We start from the raw sequence: 23,415 nt of genomic DNA on the forward strand, positions 1-23,415 counted from the left end.
AAGACAAAGCTATAGATAATGTAATACACACAGCTCCTCCTTAATCAATACAAGCACTCAGAGAAAAATACACTTAAAAACTTATTCCTTCATTGTAGGAAGTAGAATAATTATTTGTAGAATATTTTCAACTATTGTTTAGTAGAAGAATTCATATTTTTCCATATCTATAAAATGTCAGTGTATGAAAAATATTACTACTGTCATTTATAAATTGTTTCTAAGGAATGACTGACTATAGGGGCCAACATATGACTGTTCTGCCAGCATACTAGATCCACGCTAAACCACAGTTCCCTGACCTGCCCTCCTTATAATTGCTCACAAAAAAGGAATCCACATCTCTGCAAACATTTAATAGCAGAGAACTGAGGTCTGATGTGACCAGACCTTGTTACTTTTACAAAATGTGGTATAGTACATTGACAATTGTACTATGAGTTTTGGATATTCATAATTAAAATTCCAGCTGTCAAAATATATGAACAGAGCATTTTTTGTGGTGCATGCATCGCTATTTTTGTCCACTCACTTGCTAATTCACCAGATACAGTCATCTGCAATGGTCTCTGAGTCAGTAATGCTTATTAAGGAGGTTCTTCTATTTATTCAAGATATGCATCATTATTTTGGTTCAAGGCATGATTTGAAAATCAACCGTGTATGCAGAGATTGTTTTGTTTATCTCAGATTGAGAGGACCGTTTGTACATCTGTGTTCCTGCATTCACAATTTGTTAGAAAGTCAGTTTCTAAAAGCAGCATTATTTTATCAGTGTTTAAAATTTAATTTTGGAAAGTAATTCATTTTATTGATGAATGCTTTGTAACACTTCAGTCATGTAGAACTCTGAGGAAATAATATTTAATAAAAAAATTCCCAACCAGCTCCAGTAGTGAATGAGGGAAGGGGGCTGGAGAGAGAGAGAGAGAGAGAAAGGATGGTCTTACGTTAAGGCATTGGATTGGGATTAGGAAAACTGTTCTCTCTGGCTCTTGATTTCCTATGTGAAGTTAGTTAAGTCAAAAACAAAAATATCCAGCTACACTAATTGTCTGTTCCTCATTTTCTGGATGCCCAACTTAAAACATGTAGGGCCTGATTTTTCTAGTAATGTCAACACTAGTTGAAGTCAGTGTGAGCTACTGGTGCTCAGCACCTTTTTGAATAATCAGGCCCTAGAGTGTCTCAGGTTGATCATCCTAAATTATTGAACAGTTTTGCTGACTTAGTTCTAAATATCTCTCTGACTCAGTTTACAGCCTCTAAAATGGCAATAAAAATAACTCTCTTCTTCATAATGTTATTGTGAAGATAAATGCATTGATGTCATTAACACACTGAGATACTATGATAATGAGCTCATTTACCAATGAAAATCCCAAAGGGAAATACAATATTTTTAATTCAGTGTATGGCGTACAGTAAGTAAAGTACAAAACTACACAGTAAATGGAAGGGGGAAAGTCCCTCATCAAAGTCTTTTAGGTAAATGAAGTTGTCATGGGATAAGATGGAAGATCCTTTCATGGACTGAGAACTGGTTAAGACATGGAACAAAAGGTAGGAATAAATGGTAAACTTTCAGAATGAAAAAGGGTAACTAGTGGTGTTCCCCAAGGGTCAGTCCTAGGGCCAATCCTATTCAACTTATTCATAAATGATCTGGAGAAAGGGGTAAACAGTGAGGTGGCAAAGTTCGCAGACAATACTAAATTGCTCAAGATAGTTCAGTCCAAAGCAGACTGTGAAGAACTTCAAAAAGATCTCACAAAACTAAGTGATTGGGCAACAAAATGGCAAATGAAATTTTATGTGGATAAATGTAAAGTAATGCATGTTGGAAAAAATAACCCCAACTATACATACAATATGTTGGGGGCTAATTTAGCTACAGCTAATCAGGAAAGATCTTGAAGTCAACGTGGATAGTTCTCTGAAGACGTCCACACAGTGTCCAGCTGCAGTCAAAAAAGCAAACGGGACGTTAGGAATCTCTTTAAAAAAAAAAAAAAAAAAAAGGATAGAGAATAAGACGGAGAATATCTTATTGCCCTTACATAAATCCATGATACGCCCACATCTTGAATACTGCGTACAGATGTGGTCCCCTCATCTCAAAAAGATATACTGGCATTAGAAAAGGTTCAGAAAAGGGCAACTAAAACGATTAGGGGTTTGGAACCCATATGAGGAGAGATTAAAGAGGCTAGGACTTTTCAGCTTGGAAAAGAGGAGACTAAGGGGGGATATGATAGAGGTATGTAAAATCATGAGTGGTGTGGAGAAAGTGCATAAGGAAAAGTTACTTTCTTGTTTCTATAATATAAGAACTAGGGGCCACCAAATGAAATAAGTGGACAGCGGGTTTAAAACAAATAAAAGGAAGTTCTTGACACAGTGCACAGTCAACCTGTGGAACTCCTTGCCTGAGGAGATTGTGAAGGCTAGGACTATAACAGGGTTTAAAAGAGAACTGGATAAATTAATGGAGGTTAAGGAATGGTGTCCCTAGCCTCTATTTGTCAGAGGGTGGAGATGGATGGCAGGAGAGAGATCACTTGATCATTACCTGTTAGGTTCACTCCCTCTGGGGCATCTGGCATTCACCAATGTTGGCAGACAGGATACTGGGCTGGATGGACCTTTGGTCTGACCCAGGAGGGCCATTATGTTCTTAAGTTTAAAAAAAGATTTAACAGCAGCCTCACTCACTGTGCGCTGGATGAGGCACAGGTCCTGTGGGGAAAAATAGGTTATTGTGTAAGTAAAGACTACCTCATAATGCATATGCACAAGGTGTAGAGTTAAGATTATATAGATAACCTTAATTATATCGTTTCCTAACTTTTGTGTACTTGATTTTGCAGACTTAATTTTTTTTGTTATAAAGTAAATATTTTATACAAACAATACCAACATTTTCAAATATGGATATATAAAATTAAACTTCTTAATATTTAGGCTGGACTTTCAAAATTGCTAAGCACCCTACAGTTCCTGTTTTCATTGGAGCTGTGGTTCTCAACATCTATGAAAATAAGACCACTTATTTAGGTCCCTAATATGTATTTAGTAGCCTAACTTTAATTACCTGTGTTTGAAAATTTTGGCCATAACTTTCATTTTATTGGATCTTAGTGGTTAAATGCACATTGATGGTTTCTGGAATGTTACACAAATTTCATCTAACACCTTTAGCTATTAGTATAATTAGTCACCTTAAGTGATAAGCACATTTGCACATTTCTATTCAGACATGCCTATTTACAATAGGTGCGATATTTACAGATAATTTACATATTCTGTAAACTAAAAATTGTGTGATATTTCCTGAGGATAGAAAAGTTGTGTGCTTTAAAATCTCTCAAATATACTGCCAAGGACACACTCATTTCCTCAATATATGTTTCAAGAAGTGATGCCTATTACATGGAAAATATGACTCTTGGCCTTGCTAAATGAGAAATGAACAATTTATCTGATTCTATCAACCGTCAGCCCTATATTAGTGAGTCTCTGGGGTCCAGACTTTACAGGGTAATTGGTTGAAAAGCAGATGGGGGTTGTTCCAAATGACTGGGCACTAAGCAGCAGGTGGACAATGCTGAATCAATGGTTTGCACTATTTGAGCTCTGTTTTAGCCAGTGGAATAAGCTAACTTAGACTGCACATTGCCATTATCAGTGGGTATTTGTCACACTATATTTTAAGGAATAATAAGGGGATACAATGTTAAAATAAAACAGATCAGAATATCAGGAAAAACATGTAATGTTGTGAACTTAATTTCTTCAGATTTTTTCATCCAAAAATATCTACCTTATTTCAGGTTCTATCCTGAATATTTGCATATTTTCAGTGAAACTTCATTATAAAGAAAGAACAATTGAGAGGAGCAAGATATCTTTTGATGGCCAAGTGCAGGTGTTGAATGGAAATGTTGAGTATTTACAAGGGATTTTATTTACAATTGTGCTTTTTTCCAAAAGTATCTACTTTGCCTTTATTTCAGGTATTTTGTTTGCTATTGTGTATAATATTGGCTCACTCGAACATAGCTTCAGTTGAAATTTTAATAAAGCAGTTAAACAGAACAGTGGATGAAACTATATGGATTAATTGAATGGGTAGATCTAGTGCTTCTTTAACTGTCAGTTGCCTGGTTTTTTTTTTTTGTTTTGTTTTGTTTTTTTTGCTTAATTTAGCTGCTCTTTATCTTGTAAACCTCAATGTCAACCCAAAGTCAAGCACAGAGAAAATGTGTGTGACACAAACACGTCTGACCAGACCAGTGATGTGAGCAAGTCTGACATCCATGCAATGTATACTACTGAGAATGGGCTGTGAAACGCTGGCTCCTTGCTCTCAAACCTGGATCAGACCTAAAGTAGTATAATAAAAGTGCATTATAATCCGCAACAAAGGAGGAAGTTGTTTAGATATTTATGAGCTTCAGTAGGGAGGCTGTTTGAGAGAGAAAGAGAAGCAGTTTAGAGCAACCTGTGACTTAAAGTGGTAGTGCTAAGCATTAGTAATTGAAAAAAGGGGGGGTGTGTGATTTTGGTTTTATTGCTGTTGAGCATTTGTTTAAATTTTTTTATCTGATTAACAGTACTAATATATTTTACTGGGTGCAAAAGTATGTTGAAGATATGAAACTGAAGATTTACTAGCCATGAATGATTGAATTAGCACTGAAGTGTATGTGATGGATCTACTATCCAAACAGATGTATCTTAAACCTGTGTTCTACTCTGTGGGCTGCATCACGATAGAACAAAGGAAAGCCATTTGAATTTTCCATGCAAAAGTATTTGTCTGTATCATTTTGGTATTAGGCACAGAAATATTCTAAAGAGTGACACAGGCAGAGTTTCACATAGATTGTCAGTCCTGTCCGTATAACTTACTATGAAGGTTTTTAAAGAAAAAAAATGTTCCTGTACATTTTGTAAACTGCTTTAAGGGATTTGACTTGCTACCACATGACATTTTGATTAAAAAGATAGATACAAAAAAGATAGATGCAAACATTAAATGGATTAAAAACTGGCTAAAGGTCTTAAAATGCAATTGTAAATGAAGAATTCTCATTGAGAGGGTGAGTTTCTAGTGGGGTCCCACAGGGATTGCTATTTAACATTTTTATCATGAGATCATTACTGATAAAGTTTGCAAATGAGACAAAGATTGAAGCAGTGGCAAATAATGAAGAAAAGTCGCTGATACAGAGTGATCTGCATTGACAGGTGATGGGGACACAAGCAAGCAAAATGCATTTTAATGTGGCCAAATGTAAAATCATGCATCTAGGAACAAAGAATTTGGGCCACACTATCAAGGGAAGCAATGACTGAAAAAGACTTGGAGCAGGGTGGATAATCAGCTACACATGAGCTTCTAGTCTGACAGTTGCTGAAAAGGCTAATGTGATTCTTAGGTGAATAAACAGGAGGGGTATAATGAATAGGAGCAGGGAGGTTATAATACCTCTGGTTTTTGGCACTCGTGCAACCCTGCTGGAATACTGTGTCCAGTTCTCGTGTTGACAATTCAAGAAGGATGTTGATAGATTGGAGAGGGGAATTTTGTGAAAAGTCACAATGATTAAAGGATTAGAAAACATGCCTTATAGTGATAGACTCAGAGCTCAATCCATTTAGTTTAACAAAGACAAGGTTAAGGGGTGACTTGATCAGTCTATAAGTACCGATATGGGGAACAGAAATTTGATGATGGGCTCTTCAATCTAGTAGACAAAGGCGTAAAAAGATCCATTGCCTGGAAGCTGAAGCTAGACAAATTCAGACTAATGTTAAGGCATGCATTTTTCACGGTGAATAATTAACCATTGGAACAATTTACCAAGGATTGTGGTGGATTCTCTATCACTTGGAATTTTTAAATCAAGATTGGAGGCTTTCCCAAAGATATGCTCTAGTTAAAACAAATTAATTCAGAGAAGCTATATGGTCTGTGTTAGGTGGGAGGTCAGACTACCTGATCACAGTAATCTGGCCGCCTAATCTATGAATCTATTAATTATGTTTAAAACCAACAAAATACCATAAAATCAAAATCCAAATAATACAAAACAGGCAGTCTCAGAGCTAGGGGTGTGTGTGTGAAAGAGGAGGTAGAACTTTGTACAGAACCATGTTAGCCTTCTGAGGCAACCCTGCAAATCATATTTCTATGGCCACTAGCTAGTATCCTGTTCAATCTGAAGATGTGAAAAACACCAGTAAAGTTTTTGTGAGGTTTTCCACTTGTATGTTTATTCCTCTCCCTCAGCCTATGTCTTGTGTGTTTAGACTATAAAATCTGTAGGGCAGTGACTCTCTTCCTGTATGTTTATACAGTTCCTAGCACAATAAAACCATAATATGTATTGGTCCCTTTGAGCACTACCATAAAATAAATAGTAAATAACAATAACAGAGTTGGTCTCTTCCCACAAGTACAGAGACTGCAGTATGATGTGATTTGCTCTACGGGTATGATTTTCACTTTGGGTGGGAAAGATCCAGCATCAAAATCCTGCACAAGCCACTGCAGAGACTGTGAAAATCATGGCATCTTTGAAGTCCTTCCCAGGTAGATTCCAGCACATGTCTTGTTGGTGTACAAATATTATTCATACTTTAGGCATGTCCTATTTGATCTTTCTACTTTTTACAGTGGTCTGCATTACATTACAAGAATGTATCATAGAATCCTAGCTAAGATCCTCTGCACAAGCATGCTTACACATGGAGCATTTCTCAGGATTAAAGCTCAAGTTGTCCCAGGAGTCTATCTTCTGAAGAATATTTGAAATGGCTTTTAGAAGAGAAGTGTTGATGCTTTAGTGCAGTTGTTAAAGCAGTTTCACTTGACACAGTTTATACCATTAAAAATGATACATTGATTCCAAACATAGTTCTGATTTATGCTTTGCATGAGCAGAGCTTGTATGCTGGTACTCATTCAGACATTATGTGAATTTCTAGCCACTCTGTATCCGTAACAAAATGGTATGGAATATTTGTGTCATTGCTTGTTGGCACCAGAGTTTGGAAATAATGTGGAAATGCAGCAGAACAAAGCATCTTTATAATATCACTATCAGGAACCAATCAGAACATGAAGAGGTGGTTTGTGTGGGGTTTTCTCTTTCTGAGGAGCATGCGTGTGAATATTTATGGCATTGTTTAGAACGATCTCCAGTGAAACAGATTTATATGCACAAGTATAGAAACTCAAAACAGAGTCCTTATTCAAGAGATAAGCACTGAACACAAACACGAGCACATAAAAATACAATTTTTTGTTCCAGTTTAGCTTTGAAGCTTACAGCAATTTAAAAAAATATTTTTCATGGGGTTAGTGCAGTAAGATGCTCCATTCATAAAAAGATGTACATAAGAATGACAATTCTAAAACTTTCTAATATGTTTGAAATCAATCATTGCTCAATGTTAATCTTTTTATCATACAAATATACCTTAAAACTACAAGGTATTGTGTGGGCATATTTTATCTTCTGCTTTAATTTGCAAGATATGTGATTTCTTATAATTCTGTATTTTAATGATACTAACAAGCTATTTTTCTCTGCTTTCAGGTAAGCAAATAACCAGATTCTTCAATATAATCAGACTACATCAAGGTAAACCAATTTCAGGTATATAACTACGCAGGATGGTATTGTCATTATAAATGTGTATGTGGAGAGAGGGAAAACTGGGCTTGCCTGTATGCAAACAATGATGAGTTCAGCAATAGAGTTTCAAAGTGAAAGATGCTAATGCCATTCAAATGTAGAAACCTAACAGAAGTATAATGTAGGCTACAATGTTAGCCTCTAGTAGTAGTAGTATTTAAAACCATTTAAATGTTGGTTTAATCTTGACTATTCATTTAACCTTGACTATTCATTCATGCCCCCTACTACAAGAGTAGAATAGGATGAATGCAACAATACAGTCAATTTGAAAAATTAGGGATACAAATTTGAAAATGGTGAAGTATATGTATAGGATAATGAGTACTGAATTGGATAATTAGTTAAAGGTAATGAAATGAAACATGAAAAATAAACTAGAGATTTAAGTATTAAAATACCAGTGTCAACTAAAGTTATGGGGGGATTCTCATTGTTGACACAGAGCAGAGGATACCATGCTGCAGTTTGTAAACAATTGATTATGGCCAACATTTTGCTGAAAAAACAAGTCATGGCATAGATTGTAATATATCGTACTGAAAACTAACTAGAACTAGAACCTCTGTTAATACTAATCAAAAATGCTTGCTGAAAAGAACCAAATTCATTCACTTTGTCTGTCTGTTAGAAGACAAATTATTCCCTGATTTAGTGCTGGATCAGGAAAAAATTAGTTTCTGTTCCTCCCTAAAGATTAAGTGCCTAGCCTATGAATTTACCACTCATTACAGAGGATCTGAACAGAAAATAGCCAAAGGTATTATCAATTCATTAAAGAAAAGTAGCATTCATTACTTAAACAAAAAAAAGTACAGAAATACTAGTCTTTAGAAGAAAAGTTGTATTAAAACTTTTTATCATTTCTTGTAAATAGTGCAGTGTGTCTCAACGTGCCTTTTGGATCTTCCTTTCACCCCTAAAGAAACCAGTCTAAAGAACACTTTTCTTCTCTTTGCCTCTCTGGCACATATGACAAATTCTCTATATTTGAAAGTTAGCAGTTTATAAAAAGAGACTGTAAGTAAACAGTGTTGCATGAATTGATGAACAGAAGAATCATGCACTCCGTAGTCATTCCCCAGAGTAAATACATCGATACAGGTCTTCAATAGCTAAAGGGTCTAAAAATTCCACAGATTTGTTCCTGAGTTCCTAGAAACCACGTTAAAGTATTTTTATTACAACAGTAATTATTAAAGGGGGTGGAGTTTTCTTGGAAAAAACGTTTTTAATTGTTTTATATATAAAATATTGAAGCTATATAGGACTTGAGTATTTTTTTTAATATGGTTCTTTCTCCCCCTTGCTGGTGTCAGTTGGACATATATTTGAAAAACATGCCTTTTGTTGTATTCAGAATGGACAGGCCTGGACCCGTAATGAAGTGGGGCATATCTCTGAGCTCTAGTTGTGTGAATGTGTTTGGAACTTAAGTTAAAATCAATATACAGATTTTAAAAAAATCATTCTTAAGGGTTGCAAAAATATTGATTTGTTTTTTCCCCTCAGTAAGAAAGCCATACCATCTGTAAGACAACGAGAATCTGTATAGAATGCTTATCTCTTTCTGGTTGCTGTCTATCATTAAAATAAACTCCTCTCAGAAAAGGAATGACATGTGAATTGGTGTTATGGTAGCCTAGAAAATGAAATCAAATGACATTTCCCAACATCTAAATTATGGGATTTCAGGATACACAAAATCATCCATGTACAAATATATCTACAATAAATATAATTAATTTCTTATAAAAAGGCAGAACAGTAGGAAAAATAAACCTAAAATAAGTTATTTAGGTAATATGTTGAAGTTTAAAGGGATTTCAAGATCCTGACCAAAGTAAAATGGGTCTCAAGTTTTTTCAACTACAAAATTGTGCTCTAGATTTGCTTTCCTAGTCCAGGTGCATTTTAAATGTTAACCCCCTGCCAATCATATTAAATCAGTGTAAGACTGATGGTTATTTGATTTAGCAACATCTGTTCTGTGGAGTACTTCTAGCACGTTACTTAAAATAAATGGCATATTATGTTTAAATCTCAAAGCATGTAACCTGTAACAGATGAATGCTAATACAGTTGCAGTGCAAGTTCTGAAGTTGTGTGCACGCGCGTAAGCGTGTCCAAGAGCATGCGCACAGTCAAGTTTAATGTCAGTAAATTGTGCAGAACATCATTAACTTTAAGGATGGCAGTTGGAATGCTCTTTGAATCACTTACTCTACAAATTGACACAGAATTCTTCCAGCTGTAGGCCATTGAGTAACTTTTTTTTTTTCTAATTAGCTATCTTTTTTGTTTCTGGTGGATTCATGAAAACAACAACATACATTATCAGAGCTACAATACTGTTTTCTAAATTCGTCATGGTATCTTACACCTGTCACACTGTACAAAGAGTTGTAATGAGAAAAAATGTCCAGAGATGAAATCTACAGCTAAATTGACTTTCCTTGCACGTATTGCTATATGCTACCAAACAATCAAAACAAACATAATTGTTAGAGAATCAGTGTTTCATACTTCATATGGGTGCATGTGAGGGGCTATGAGATAAATATAAGAATGATAACATCAAGAATTTCAGAGGTCTGAGAAGGGTTGTGCTTTTGGGTGATAAAATATTCAAGTTACAAGAAACATCAGAAACAGAATATTGTTTTGCAATACAATACATCCTTAAATATGCACAGAATGTTTGTGCATCAGGCATCCTCTATGTTGCTATGGTAATGTGACAATGTTATTCCATATTAATATATGTGTTTATTTATTACATCCACTTTCATCTTTTAAGGCTTTCCACATACTTACCCATCTTGCAGGCAGATTGTGGTTTATATTTTAAACCAATAAAGCCCTATATAAGGTAATATTTCACTATTTATGTTTTAAAATAATTTCTAAACTCCAAAATAGCTAGATGGATACCTTCAAAATAATTTTCATAGGATTTCACATCCCATTCATGATGTCCGCTATAATTCAGTGTTTGTATTACTTAATCTTTGTAGTCTTGGAGCTTCACATTTCTAGAAATAGCATGATAAGCACTCTTTTTTCGCCCTTTCTGTTACACAAGGTAAGCTGGAGTCTTGTCTCCATACGTACAGTGGATGCAGGTATGGTTTCTTATGATAAGAACATAATGGATTGTCCTTCTTCCACCCAGCCTCCCTATTCCTGAAAGAAGCAACGGGACAAAATTGATTTTTCACTGAGACAAAAATGCCTTCAATCTACACATGTGGTTAAGGGCTTTCTGGCTCAGGGCTGAAATGAAGCATGGGACCCTACAATAAATGTTGAGGTGAAAGTCAATAGCTCATTCATTCACTGTACGCTGCCTGTCTTGTGCCATGAATGAGGAGTGGCTTCCACAGAAAACCTAATATGAAAGCATATAATAAGGGTGTACTGTAATGAATACTTATAAGGTCTGTAATGTGCTTCACTTGAAAATGTAACACAGCTGTAATGTAGTTAGGTTGGTTTTTTTCCCCTTTTAAATATTCATCATTTCAAGATTTACCATAAATAAAATAAAAATGTGGGGAAGGGAGGGGCAAATGCTTTCAATGTCTTATCCAAGCAGTAAGTACAACTAAATGAATATTAGGCCATTTGTGACCCTTTTTCACATCTTCAGTACTTAGTGTCTGGAGTCAATAAATTATACCTATTATGTTATAGGTATAGTTTTTAACTCTGACCTATATACCAGGTGACTAAGTTAAGGAAATAAAAGAAAAAAAATTACTTGCCAGCACTCCTGTGTGTCAGCCTTTATTGTATCCATGCAAAATGGCATTTCTTGTTATCCAATTCCAATTAAGTTAGACCTGGTTATTTAGTATGAAAATCCTGCAAGATTGAAATTGACCCCAGTTAATAGAGAGCTGAATTGTGCCCTGGCTAATGCCCAGAATCTAGTGGATAAAGGGCACAGTCCTTGTTTCCCTGAATTGGCTGCCCACATCGTGGATGGCAGCATGGGATTGGAAACAAAGTTGAGCCTCTGTTCTAACCCCTGTCCCTGGACACGGGTGGTTAGGTAAAGGTAGATCAGGGTGTTGAATGACGAGAGCTAATGTTTCAGGTGGTCTAGCTGCACTAGCACGTCAGGTTGCATATGCTCTGCCATGACTAGATTCAGCACAGTTTCCTCTCTGGAGTGGTAGAGGAATAACTCACCATTTCCCTCCTGTGCTGCTTCAAAGAGCAACACCACAATGCACTAGCCCTTATTCAGAGTAGATCTTTTTATCTCACAATCTAGCATATAATAATCTAACATGAATATATTATTCAGACTAAAGTTTTAATACTAAAAAAACAATAAGCTAAATCAAATCTGTTTTCTGTAGTTATCAAATTATTCAGAAGAATAGCCAACAAAATTAGGCCCCTACTGACCTGATGATTAAGCAAACATGTATTCCTTTGCAGATCATGCAATTTAAGTAAAAAAAGACCAGTAGTAAACTAAATCAAAATTGGTTTATATCAGTCAAATACCAATGTAATTAGACCAGATATTCAACAAGAAATATTACAAAATTAAGCTACTATTGATGCATTTGTAAGGAGATGCAAATGTTACTTTCTAGATTGCAGGGTTTCGAACTAAAAAGCAAATTCTAGTGAAATTGAGTCAAGTAACTGATACTCAGTTGAGTCACTCTGCTTTTCATCAACACATCTTTTCCTTGATTTGACTATTCAAAAATTCTACTGCTTCTGCTTACTCATAAAATATATATATATATTGTTTAATATTTTGGTTAAGTAAAGTTTAAGATGGGGAAACACACTGTTAGAGCCAGTGCTTAATTTGTAATGAGAGGTGCCAAGGCTCAAGCGATTAGGTGATGGGGCTCAAGCAATTTTTTTTCATATTCATAACAGAGGCACCTGGGCTATGAACTGACAAGCGCAGAGGTGCTGAGGCTCAGCCCTGGGAAGCCCTGGCACAAATTAAGCACTGGTTATAGAAAGGCCTAGCACTTAGTATTGGGCTAATATTGCTCCCACTGAAGTGGAGTAAACTTTCATAAGTAAAAATTTCATCCTTTAGCACCTATACCACATCCACCACCTACTGTTATCTGAGTAATCCATCACCAACTTATCTGAGTACCTCACAAATTGTGTGTAGAGAATACCGGAAATTTTCTGTATGACCCCCCCCCCCCGACCCCACTCAGTAGGGGTGCTATATTTTTTAATATGATTTTATCGACCTTATACAGGAAAAGCTCCAAAATTCAGTGCCTTCAGGGAAAAAAAATACATAACTGAAGTTTATAGTCCTTCCAATCTTTAACACTACTCTTGAATCAAAGGTTTCAAACTACATAAAAATACAGATGCTTGAACTTTGTTAGGAATCCAGAAATATTTTGTTTAAAGTGTCTCCATGTGTTTGTACATTTAGAATTTTATAAACAAAAGGAGAGAAATGTATTGTCTTATTTGTGACTTAGACTATTGTGACTAATAACTTATGCAAACATACCTATCTATTGTTATCTTGTCTTTCCACCGCTGTACACACTATGCCTGTTAGTTCGCTCAGGTCCTGATTTCAGAAAGCACATAAGCACTTTCATCATTTTAATCATGTGCTTATGTCCCATGGTCATGAAAGGGACTTAAACACATGCCTCAACCTAAGCATGTGCTTAAGTGCTATACTGAATTGAGATGCTTTCCTGAATTTTGGTACCCTGTTTTTCTAAATCCTGGATTATGAACAGTTTGGGGCAAAATATCTAAGTGCTGTGTGTTTTCACAGTGCCTAGCACAGTGGGGCTCTAATCCTTGTTTGGGGTTTTTATGTGCTACTGCAATAGGGACAACTAATAATATTCATTTATGGACTTAGGAAACCCAGGTATCCTGGCGTTGTTTGCTATGGAAAGATTTTGTAAAACCTGCCCTTTTTCCCCCCTAGGGATCAGTGAATTATCCATTTTAAGAGACCCTACCAACAACTCTTCCTTAGTTTGCAATGAACTGCATTCTTCTTCTCTGATTAAACTGTTTTAAATATACACCGAGCTATTTCTCATTTTTTAACATTAAAGCTAATATAAAAATAAATTTAAATAATAAGTGATGAAATTTGTCACCTGTTGACAGATTTGCTAATAAAACAGACTCCAGGAAAACCTTTAGGAACCCTGTAATAGTAGATGGTTGAGGAAAATCCAGATTTCTTAGCTGAATGCGTAGCTTTTTTAATTATTTTTATTTGCAATGGTGTCTGGCAGAAAGCGGGTTAAGAGGTCCTCCTTTTGTCATATCCCCCACTTTTAAAGACTCACTGGAATGGTAACTGCTACAAATTTCTCCTTTATTATATGCTTCATCTCTCTTTGGAGAAAAGATAAAGAATGCACACATATAGACACACAAAAGCACTTCAGAACACAATTGAAAAGAGAAAATACTTAAGGAGGGCTAAACTGCTGACACCACTGCTTTCTCACGTTTTCTCTACAGCAAAAGGGGCAAATAGACTAAAGTGTGGCTTAGAGATTCTTAATTTGGGAGAATCAAATTTACAGGAACATCAAAAATATTAAAACTGTTCTGAGGCTATATAAATAATTATATATTGTCTAGAAACCCAAATATTGGAAAAAGTAAAAGGACTAAATTGATTTTTGTCTTGCCTGCCAGGGTACCTTGCCATGAGCAAACTTTGACCCAGGCACTGAGCAGTAGGGCAGCATTGGCAAAGAGAACCAATCTTCCAAATAAATGTTAAATTTTTGGTTTGCATTTAATCACGGTCTCATTCTCCCCACCCCTTGCTTCTCCATGGAAACCGTTGATGAGAGTCAACTGCCTTCTCTTTCCAGATGGAATTTTCATACCAGGTTTGTGTGTGTATGTTTTCACCATTGTTGAGATTCAAGAGAGACTGAATACACCAGCATTCATGAGTCAGCATCATGGTTTCATATTCACTTTGGCTTTATGTGTAGATTGGCATATATCTTTGCTAATAGAGCATTATTTATGTAATTACTGTGGGATACAGATGTGTACAATGAATAGCCTACATATAATTAATCAATACACAGAAATGCCTCTTCCATTTATTTATGAAAACCAATGTAGCATATTGGGACATATGCACATACACCAAAGAGCTTGCAGGTTCCCTCACAGCACTGGTTACCAACTGACTTGAAATTAAAAACACTCAGTGTTTGCTTTCTTTTGGGTTCCAGGATGCAGTGTTTTGTGCAAATGGTTTTTAATGTCAGCAAAAAGTGTCATTGAAATTGGGCACAAAATATTTTGGTACTACCTGGATGACTAGGAAAATTTGAAGAAAACTTTCTGTAGTGTGCTTCAGATTTCCACAGAGGTCAACAGCAGCTCCTTTGACTGTTCTTCAGATGAAATGATTGCATCTTTCTGTGCAGCAAAACATTTTACTTTTTCCAATATTTGGGTTTCTAGACAATATATAATTATTTATATAGCCTCAGAACAGTTTTACTGTTTTTGATGTTCCTGTAAATTTGATTCTCCCAGATTAAGAATCTCTAAGCTACACTTTAACTGTGTTGTACAAGGCACAGATCTGAGAGGTCTACACTCTCGTAAGATACTGGCCTTTCACTGCACAATTCTCACTTCATTCTACAGACTAGGAACTGATTTCTGTCCCTCTTATATTAATATATTTAATAACTATATTATTGTTAGTAGTAGTCATAGTACTGGTAAGAGTATAAGATTTTCAAGGTGAGGGCCACCCTGAGAGAAACCAGAACTTCCTACTGCTGTGAAATTCAAGGCATTCTTCAAATAGGCTCTATTTCAGTAGAGCATCCCGAATCAAGAAATCACTTAAGCACAAACTGAAGTCTTACTGAAGTCTAAGACCTTGAAGTCAGTGGGAATCTACGTGTGTATTTAAAACTAAATGCAGGCTTAAGTAGCTCTATGATTAGAGATAAATTTAGGCACAGACTCAAGAGCTTTCCTGAATCAGAGCCTAAATGCTGGGATAGGGAGTCTATCTGTGGCTGCTGCTATCCTAAATTTCAATCACACAATGTTTATGGCCAAGTTATAAACTCCTGTGAATAATGGTTATATATTGGGTAGCATATTAGTGTGTGCCATCGTAACATGATTTTACTCTTAACATGACTCTGCATCCTCACTTCATATTTCCTATCTTAGAAACCGCTGACAAATGTAAATTTCTCTTTTATTTCTGAGACCCTCACTGCCTGTGCATGGTTTCAATAGCTATCTGCCTAACACAACCTTAGCTTTATCTTCCTCTGTCATTTTAGTTCTGCTGTAATTTGTGTTGGTAATATTTGGTATAACATTGTCTCAGATTTCCTTGTGTATGTTTGTAATAAGGAGACATAAATATACACACAATTTAAGAACAAACATTTACAATGTTACATACAATATTGTATGGGTTTTTTATCTTTTTTACCCCCAGAATGGGAATTTTTTTGGCCAGTGCATTTCACATAATTTCAAAGAAACAGAATTTTGATTATTTTGCAAAATTTCAGGAATCTGAAAGTTCTTCAGAGTAAAGTATGCAGTCAAAAAAATATCCTTTGAAATGTTGAAAAAGTTGGAGGCCCAAAAGTTAAGCACGTGTCTGGGGTTCAGAAGAGACTTATTTCTACCACTGACTGGTCTTTAATTGTATTTCTGAATATATTCTTATCCCTTTTTGACCCAATAAGCAAATCAAAGTTTGGGGCCTTGGAGGTTGCTCCAGTTGGGAGTAAAGATTGATGCTAGAGTCTGGTATTTTCTTTGATGTAATCTTAGTTTATTTACAAGGAAGGTACTGACACCTGCTTCTTTGAATGCAGGAGGAACTAAAAATAGTGTAACTATTTTGCTTACATCCCCAAGCCTCTTTAGCCAGCACCAGACCTAGAAGCCCTCTCCCTAGCTTCTTCCACGGTCATATACCATGGTGGTTCAGGCTGTCTGTGTCTGTCTTGTGTCTGTGCTCCAGTTTGTCTTTTCCCCACACATCAGCATATACACATAGTACACAGGGGAACCCTCTGCCCACCTGGTGCTAGTTTGGGGCAGATTCCATTAAGCCTTGTTTTGGGTGGGGACTCTTAACTGTCTCTTATAGCTATCTTAAATGAAGGCCCTATTAGACCCATCAGTTTGTTAGGTTTAACGTAACTCCTGACCAGGTTCAACCCAGCTCCTAATATATACTGTTTTACAAAAGTTTATTTAATAGATAAATTGCCATTGTCTCCATTTTATTAGCTAGAGAAACTGGGACTTGGAGGAATTGGGCTTGTCAAGGTTCCTCCCCCACTCTGTACTCTAGGGTACAGATGTGGGGACCTGCATGAAAACCTCCTAAGCTTACTTTTACCAGCTTAGGTTAAAACTTCCCCAAGGTACAAATTAATTTTATCCTTTTGTCCTTGGAATATCCACTGCCACCACCAAACTCTAACTGGGTTTACTGGGAAACGTAGTTTGGACACGTCTTTCCCCCCAAAATCCTCCCAACCCTTGCACCCCACTTCCTGGGAAAGGTTTGGTAAAAATCCTCACCAATTTGCATAGGTGACCACAGACCCAAACCCTTGGATCTGAGAACAATGAAAAAGCATTCAGTTTTCTTACAAGAAGATTTTTAATAGAAATAGAAGTAAATAGGAGTAAAGTAATCACTCCTGTAAAATCAGGATGGTAGATACCTTACAGGATAATTAGATTCAAAACATAGAGAATCCCTCTAGGCAAAACCTTAAGTTACAAAAAAGACACAGACAGAAATAGTCATTCTATTCAGCACAATTCTTTTCTCAGCCATTTAAAGAAATCATAATCTAATGCATAACTAGCTAGATTACTTACTAAAAGTTCTAAGACTCCATATCCCCGGCAAAAGCAGCATACCAACAGACACAGACCCTTTGTTTCTCTCCCTCCTCCCAGCTTTTGAAAGTATCTTGACTCCTCATTGGTCATTTTGGTCAGGTGCCAGCGAGGTTACCTTTAGCTTCTTAACCCTTTACAGGTGAGAGGATTTTTCCTCTGGCCAGGAGGGATTTTAAAGGGGTTTACCCTTCCCTTTATATTTATGACAGGGCTCTGATTTACAGAAAGGCTGTTTTTTAGATGCATTTGAAAGATTTTTTTAAGTTTTGTTTTTTCTCTCTCTCTCGGATGTCGTCCACGCATTTGAACTCCTGATACAAAGGAAATGCAGCTGTCAGTTGGGAAAACCGGGGACAATGTCTGAATTAATGTGTTAAAAACCCTCTATATATCAGAGGTTCTCAAACTGTGGTCTGCGGACCACGAGTGGTCCGCAAGCTCCATTCAGGTGGCCGCAGATAGTTCCTTCCAAGGTGCGTGCCTGGTTGGTCATGCAAAAGAGAATGAAGGGCCACCCACCTAATTAGAGGAGCCATGAAAGCCTAGTTCCACTAATTAGGTACCTGGACTTGGAGAAGATGCACATGTAAGGTGAGGTGGTGGCCTTGGGGGCAATAGGGATAGGTGGGAGGGGGCACTGGGGTGAGAAGAGGGGATGGGAGGAATTTGGGACATGCAGAGCTGCAGCGGCCAGAGAAAGAGGCAACTTTCCCCAGTTCCAGGGCTGCAACTGCCGGGGAGAGACTCCCTTCCTTCCCAGGCTCAGCTCTGTGGCTGCTGTAATGGGGGAGAGACCCCCCCCCCTCCTTCCCAGCCCCAGCTCAGGGACTGCCATGGCAGGGGGGGAGAGGGAGAGACCCCCTCCTTCCCAGCCCCAGCTTGGGGGCTGTCGCAGTAGGGGAGAGAGGGCACATCCATCACATTAGAAAGGTAAGACTACCGATATTAAAATATGAGTTGTGTGCTTTTATTTGTAGAACAAAATTATTATTGCTGGGTTTTTTAATATAGCACTTTTATCCAAAGTGCTTTACAATAGTTTGCTAACAGTACAAACAACATTTGGAAAGATCAAGTGGTCCACCGAGACTCTTGGCAATTTTCAAGTGGTTTGAGAACCACTGCTCTATACTATTCTAAAAGCTTGTGTTACTAGGAAAAAGTCATAAGCAAATAGTTGATCCTGAGTCTCCTCTTCTTTTTCTAGCCTTAGTCTCATCTCTATGGGTCTGGATCTTTGAGCCCTTCTTCTCCATTCCAGTCTGTCTTGAAGCAGTTCCTCCAAAACTCTGCATCTAATCAAATCCTTTTCTGTGACATCCATCCATCTACTTTTTGGTCTTCCAACCTTTCTCATTGTGACATAGCAAAGGTACAGTCCACAGTGAGTAATTGTCTCATCCCTGCCTTCTAACCTGGGGTGCCCTTTGCAATGCTTTGCCGCTGTAGCCTTCAGTCTGGACTACTCACAAACAGGCTCCAATATCCAAGTCCCAGCTATGTCTGTGCGTGTGCTGCAGCCAGCCAGCCACACCTTGGCTCTTACCAGCCTTGGTTATACTACAGGGTGACCCCAAAACACTCCCCATCTTGGATTTTCCCCCAGAAATGTTTTATATTGCCCAGCACTTTTCTAGACCATATAAATTCATATAAAGTCCATATTTCTTGAATAGAAATAATATGCACACACCTTGTTACCCCAAATGGAGTTTCACGGACACTTCAATTCAAACACACTGGATTAGATAAAACAATAAAAAGTTTATTAGCTACAGAGTGAGATTTTAAGTGAGTATAAGTAATGAGAAATAAGTCAGAAATGGTTACAAGAAAAATAAAGAGAAAACATAACTGGTACCCAGCTTAACAAAATACATTATATTGAAAGCAAGGTTTTCTCACCACATGCTCTCAGCCATCTTACTAATCAAACTTCTGAGGTCAGGATCCTTTCTCCAGTTCAATTACTGCTTCCTTTTCCCTTCTGGTGTAGTGAATCAGTTGACCCAGAGAGAGGAGTGATGCCTTGGGGTGTTTGTCCCTCCTTTTTATAGTGTCCATCTCCATCTTGAAAAACATTTCCAGCTGACATTCTGGAGACAATGTCCAGGGAGGAGAAAGTTCCCTGCTGCTTTTCCTCACCTGTTTGAGGTTTTTGTCTACCTTTCTTATTTGACTGGTTTTACTGCTTACATGCAAATTAAGCAGAGCACACATTCCTTTGTTTGAGTCAGACATGGTTGTCAACTTCTGCTGTGGTTTGGAATGTGTGTTAATTATATGATATAGGGAAATCTTACACAAATTATCACTTCACATACAATGTTGCCACACATTTTTATCAGGACAATATTGACCAGAAGATTGAGTTTTCAGATGATATCTCAAAAGGCATACTTTGTACAATTATTACAACTGTGTGTAGGGTGTGGACACGGTACATTCCGTCATACTTGCACCCTCCACTTCTAAGTTTAACACTCTGTTTCCTATATATTCTTCCGATTTCTTTTCACATGGCAAAACCAATTAAGCCTGGAATCCCTCAGCTTTTTTATAATTGGTACCAGCTTCACACTTCCCCTCGTTTTTGTTGTAAACATTGTCTATTCTTGTAACTCCATGCATCCATCTTAACATTTCCATTCCTACTGTATTCATGATCTGTTCCTGTCTTTCTCAGTTCCCAGCAATTAGAGCCATTCAAAAGTACAGGCCTAATTGTCTTGTAGATCTTACTTTTCAATTTGATAGGCATGGTCCTATGGCAAATAGCTCTGCTCACTTCTCTCCATTCTGTCCATGCCTTTCCTGTTCTGCTTATAAGTTCATCGCTGATATCACCATTATCCTGTACTGTCGAACCTAGGTACTTCTGTATCTTTGGTAGTAGCTGGCCTTCCAGACTTTACACCTTGCAGAAAGATTATGAGACAATTGACTATATGTACAGACTATATACTCTGTTCTATTGATGTTAATTGTGATGCTGGGTTGTTGTTGTTTTTTTGTTCAAGTATGCACCTTCATCTCTCAATTTTCTTCCATTTCTTCTTTGCTCTCCCCCTTGAGCACTATATCTACAAAAAGCATGCACCATGGTGCCACTCTCTGGATATTTTCTATAAGTGATTCAAGCAGCAATGTGAACAAAAAGGGACTTAGTGCTGACCCTTAATGTACTCTAACTCTCTTACTAGAAACTGTTCAGAATACTTGAAGCGGGTAAAATGAGAAATATTATATTGGCCTTCATTTAGGATCGCCTCCATGTTGTGTACCCACTTCTGAGTAACATGAAGTCCCAAACTTATACTAGTGTAAAACCTTTATTTCACTACATACTTTAGCATAATTTTTCGTGTGTGTGTATGTGTATATATATAAAATAAAAATATGGAATACAAATAATAACAGCAATTGATCTGTGAACCAAAAACACCACTGGCACAGAAAACCGCAACAAAAATGATTAGGGGTATGGAACAGCTTCCATATGAGGAGAGATAAGACTGGGACTTTTCAGCTCGGAAAAGAGATGAAGGGGGGATATGGTAGAGGTCTATAAAATCATGACTGATGTGGAGAAAGTAAATAAAGTGTTATTTATTCCTCATAACACAAGAACTAGGGATCACCAAATTAAATTAATAGTCAACAGGTTTAAAACCAACAAAAGGAAGTATTTCTTCGCACAACCACAGTCAACCTGTGGAACTCTTTGCTGGAGGATGTTGTGAAGGCCAAGACTCTAACAGGGTTCAAAAAAGAACTAGATAAATTCATGGAGTATAGGTCCATCAATGGCTGTTAGCCAGGATGGGCAGGGATGGTGTCTCTAGCCTCTGTTTGCCAGAAGTTGGGAACAGGCAATGCAGGATGGATCACTTGATTATCTGATCTATTCATTCCCTCTAAAGCACCTGGCTTTGGTCACTGTCGAAGACAGGATACTGGTCTAGATGGACCTTTGGTCTCATCCAGTATGGCTGTTCTTATTTCAATGTAGCATGCATCTAATCCATTTAATATCCATTTTGGCAAAGTGTCTCACTTTCAGATATAACTGTGGGAAGAATAGGCAATGAATATAGTGAAGTTCTAAAGGCAATAACATACAGGTTGCCATTTCATTCACACTGAATTTTGGAAGGAGATTGCAATATGAAATATGGTCTTAGCTCACTGGGTATAAATGCAAAATGTACTGCAAAAAACAGTATGTATTTTATTAACCATTACTATTAATTTGTTACCTTTACAAGACTTGCTAATTCAAACTAAAAAAAAAAGTAAACCATATTAATTATCTAATTTATATATTAGCAAGTATTCCTAGCAAGAAGTTGCCTAGGCTAGGTCCTTGCCAATATCTTCATACAAATCAGAACTAATGATGCAACAGGCCAGACTCTGAGATGATGTAAATTGGAATAGCTCCATTAATGGCAATGGGTCTACATTGGTTTACACCAGCTGAGGATCTGGCTAGTAGCTCCAAGGTAGTAATTTAATTTGAAGTCACTTCCTTAGTCACAATGCTGGACATATAGAAAGAGTGTGTAATGTGGTTGCATATAATCACTAGAACACTGGGTCAATACAAAATTAAAGCTTCTTCCACTTCTATCCTTGAAAATGTGTGTACAGGTTACACTGATGTTCCTTGTGTAATTGTGTAATTTATTTTATAAACTGTTAGTGAGGTGATTATGTAAGCTAGGACCATATCATTACAGCTATATGAACTTATATGCAATTGTAATACTCTCTTGTCAGGCAATTTGAAGATGCTGCTAAAATCTCCATAGGAAGGTACTATATTTAGAATGTGTAACTTATTAAAATATGGGAAAACAGCAAGGTAAAATTTAGGTTTTAAAAAAATCAGTTTGAAATTCTGCAAAAAAATAAAGATGTTAAATTTCTGTTTATATGTATGCAGAAATCCCAGGTTAATGTGACACTCCTTTCAGTAGGCAGTGGCAAAGTACAGGAGACAGAAGATACCTCTTTTGACAGAAATACAAAGATAAACCCCAATGCCAAGAGGGAAGGAACAGTATATTAGACAAACATTGAAGTTCTTGATAAACGATAATATGCATTACATTTCTAATTAAAATAAATAATTAAACTTTGGATAAGACCATAAACATGTCCATAATCTTATTTAATATACATGTCTGAATATTGCTGCGATTTTATTCTGTCCAAGCTCCCAAGACAATCATTTTTACTGTGTTCAAAAGAAGTTTTGACTTGGTAAAGATGTCTGGATTCGGCCAGTAATGCTTAGCATAGTGAATGATCTAACTGTTGCTTAAACACAGGTCCGCAGATTGTCACTGTGGTTTTCTGATTTGTTTATGGAGTTGCTGAAGCTGTTTTACAATTGTGACCTAGGAAACCCATTTCTGGCAATGAGAGAAGTCAACTGCCCATGATGCATTTGGAGTGTTCAGCACAGTGCACCTGCTAGATGACATAGTGGAGTTGTGTAATTTTAGCAAAGAAATTTTATTCTAAATTTATATTTTCTGTCTTTTTCACCGTGATAGATAAGTTCATGTATTCTGTGTGCTGGAACCACCAAAATAGCCAAAGGCCATTGATGACTTCGGACCTGATCCCGAGACCATTGTTGCAATAGGAATTTTTCCATTGACTTTAGTGCCATTTTGATTAGTTTCTCTGTCATGTTCAGTCCCACAGGTAGTGCCCTGGACCACAGTAGATAGCATTATGTAAAAAGCTGGACCCCTCCGCCCCCTAC

At 36.9% G+C, this 23,415-nt stretch overlaps 1 protein-coding gene across 4 annotated transcripts in view; it reads left to right on the forward strand.

Moving 5' to 3' along the window:
• CADM2 (cell adhesion molecule 2) overlaps positions 1-23,415 on the forward strand; it is a 1,028,770-nt gene that overhangs the window by 495,030 nt on the left and 510,325 nt on the right. For 2 of the 4 annotated variants that reach the window (XM_074971692.1, XM_074971719.1), the window contains exon 2: positions 7,611-7,655. The exons of the other annotated variants lie outside the window; for them this stretch is intronic. In XM_074971692.1, the coding sequence (XP_074827793.1) occupies positions 7,611-7,655 (45 nt within the window). The remainder of the gene's footprint in view (positions 1-7,610; positions 7,656-23,415) is intronic. 4 annotated transcript variants of the gene reach the window in all.

The sequence above is a fragment of the Natator depressus genome, chromosome 1 (genome assembly GCF_965152275.1).
Source record: "Natator depressus isolate rNatDep1 chromosome 1, rNatDep2.hap1, whole genome shotgun sequence".
Classification (NCBI taxonomy): Eukaryota; Metazoa; Chordata; order Testudines; family Cheloniidae; genus Natator; species Natator depressus.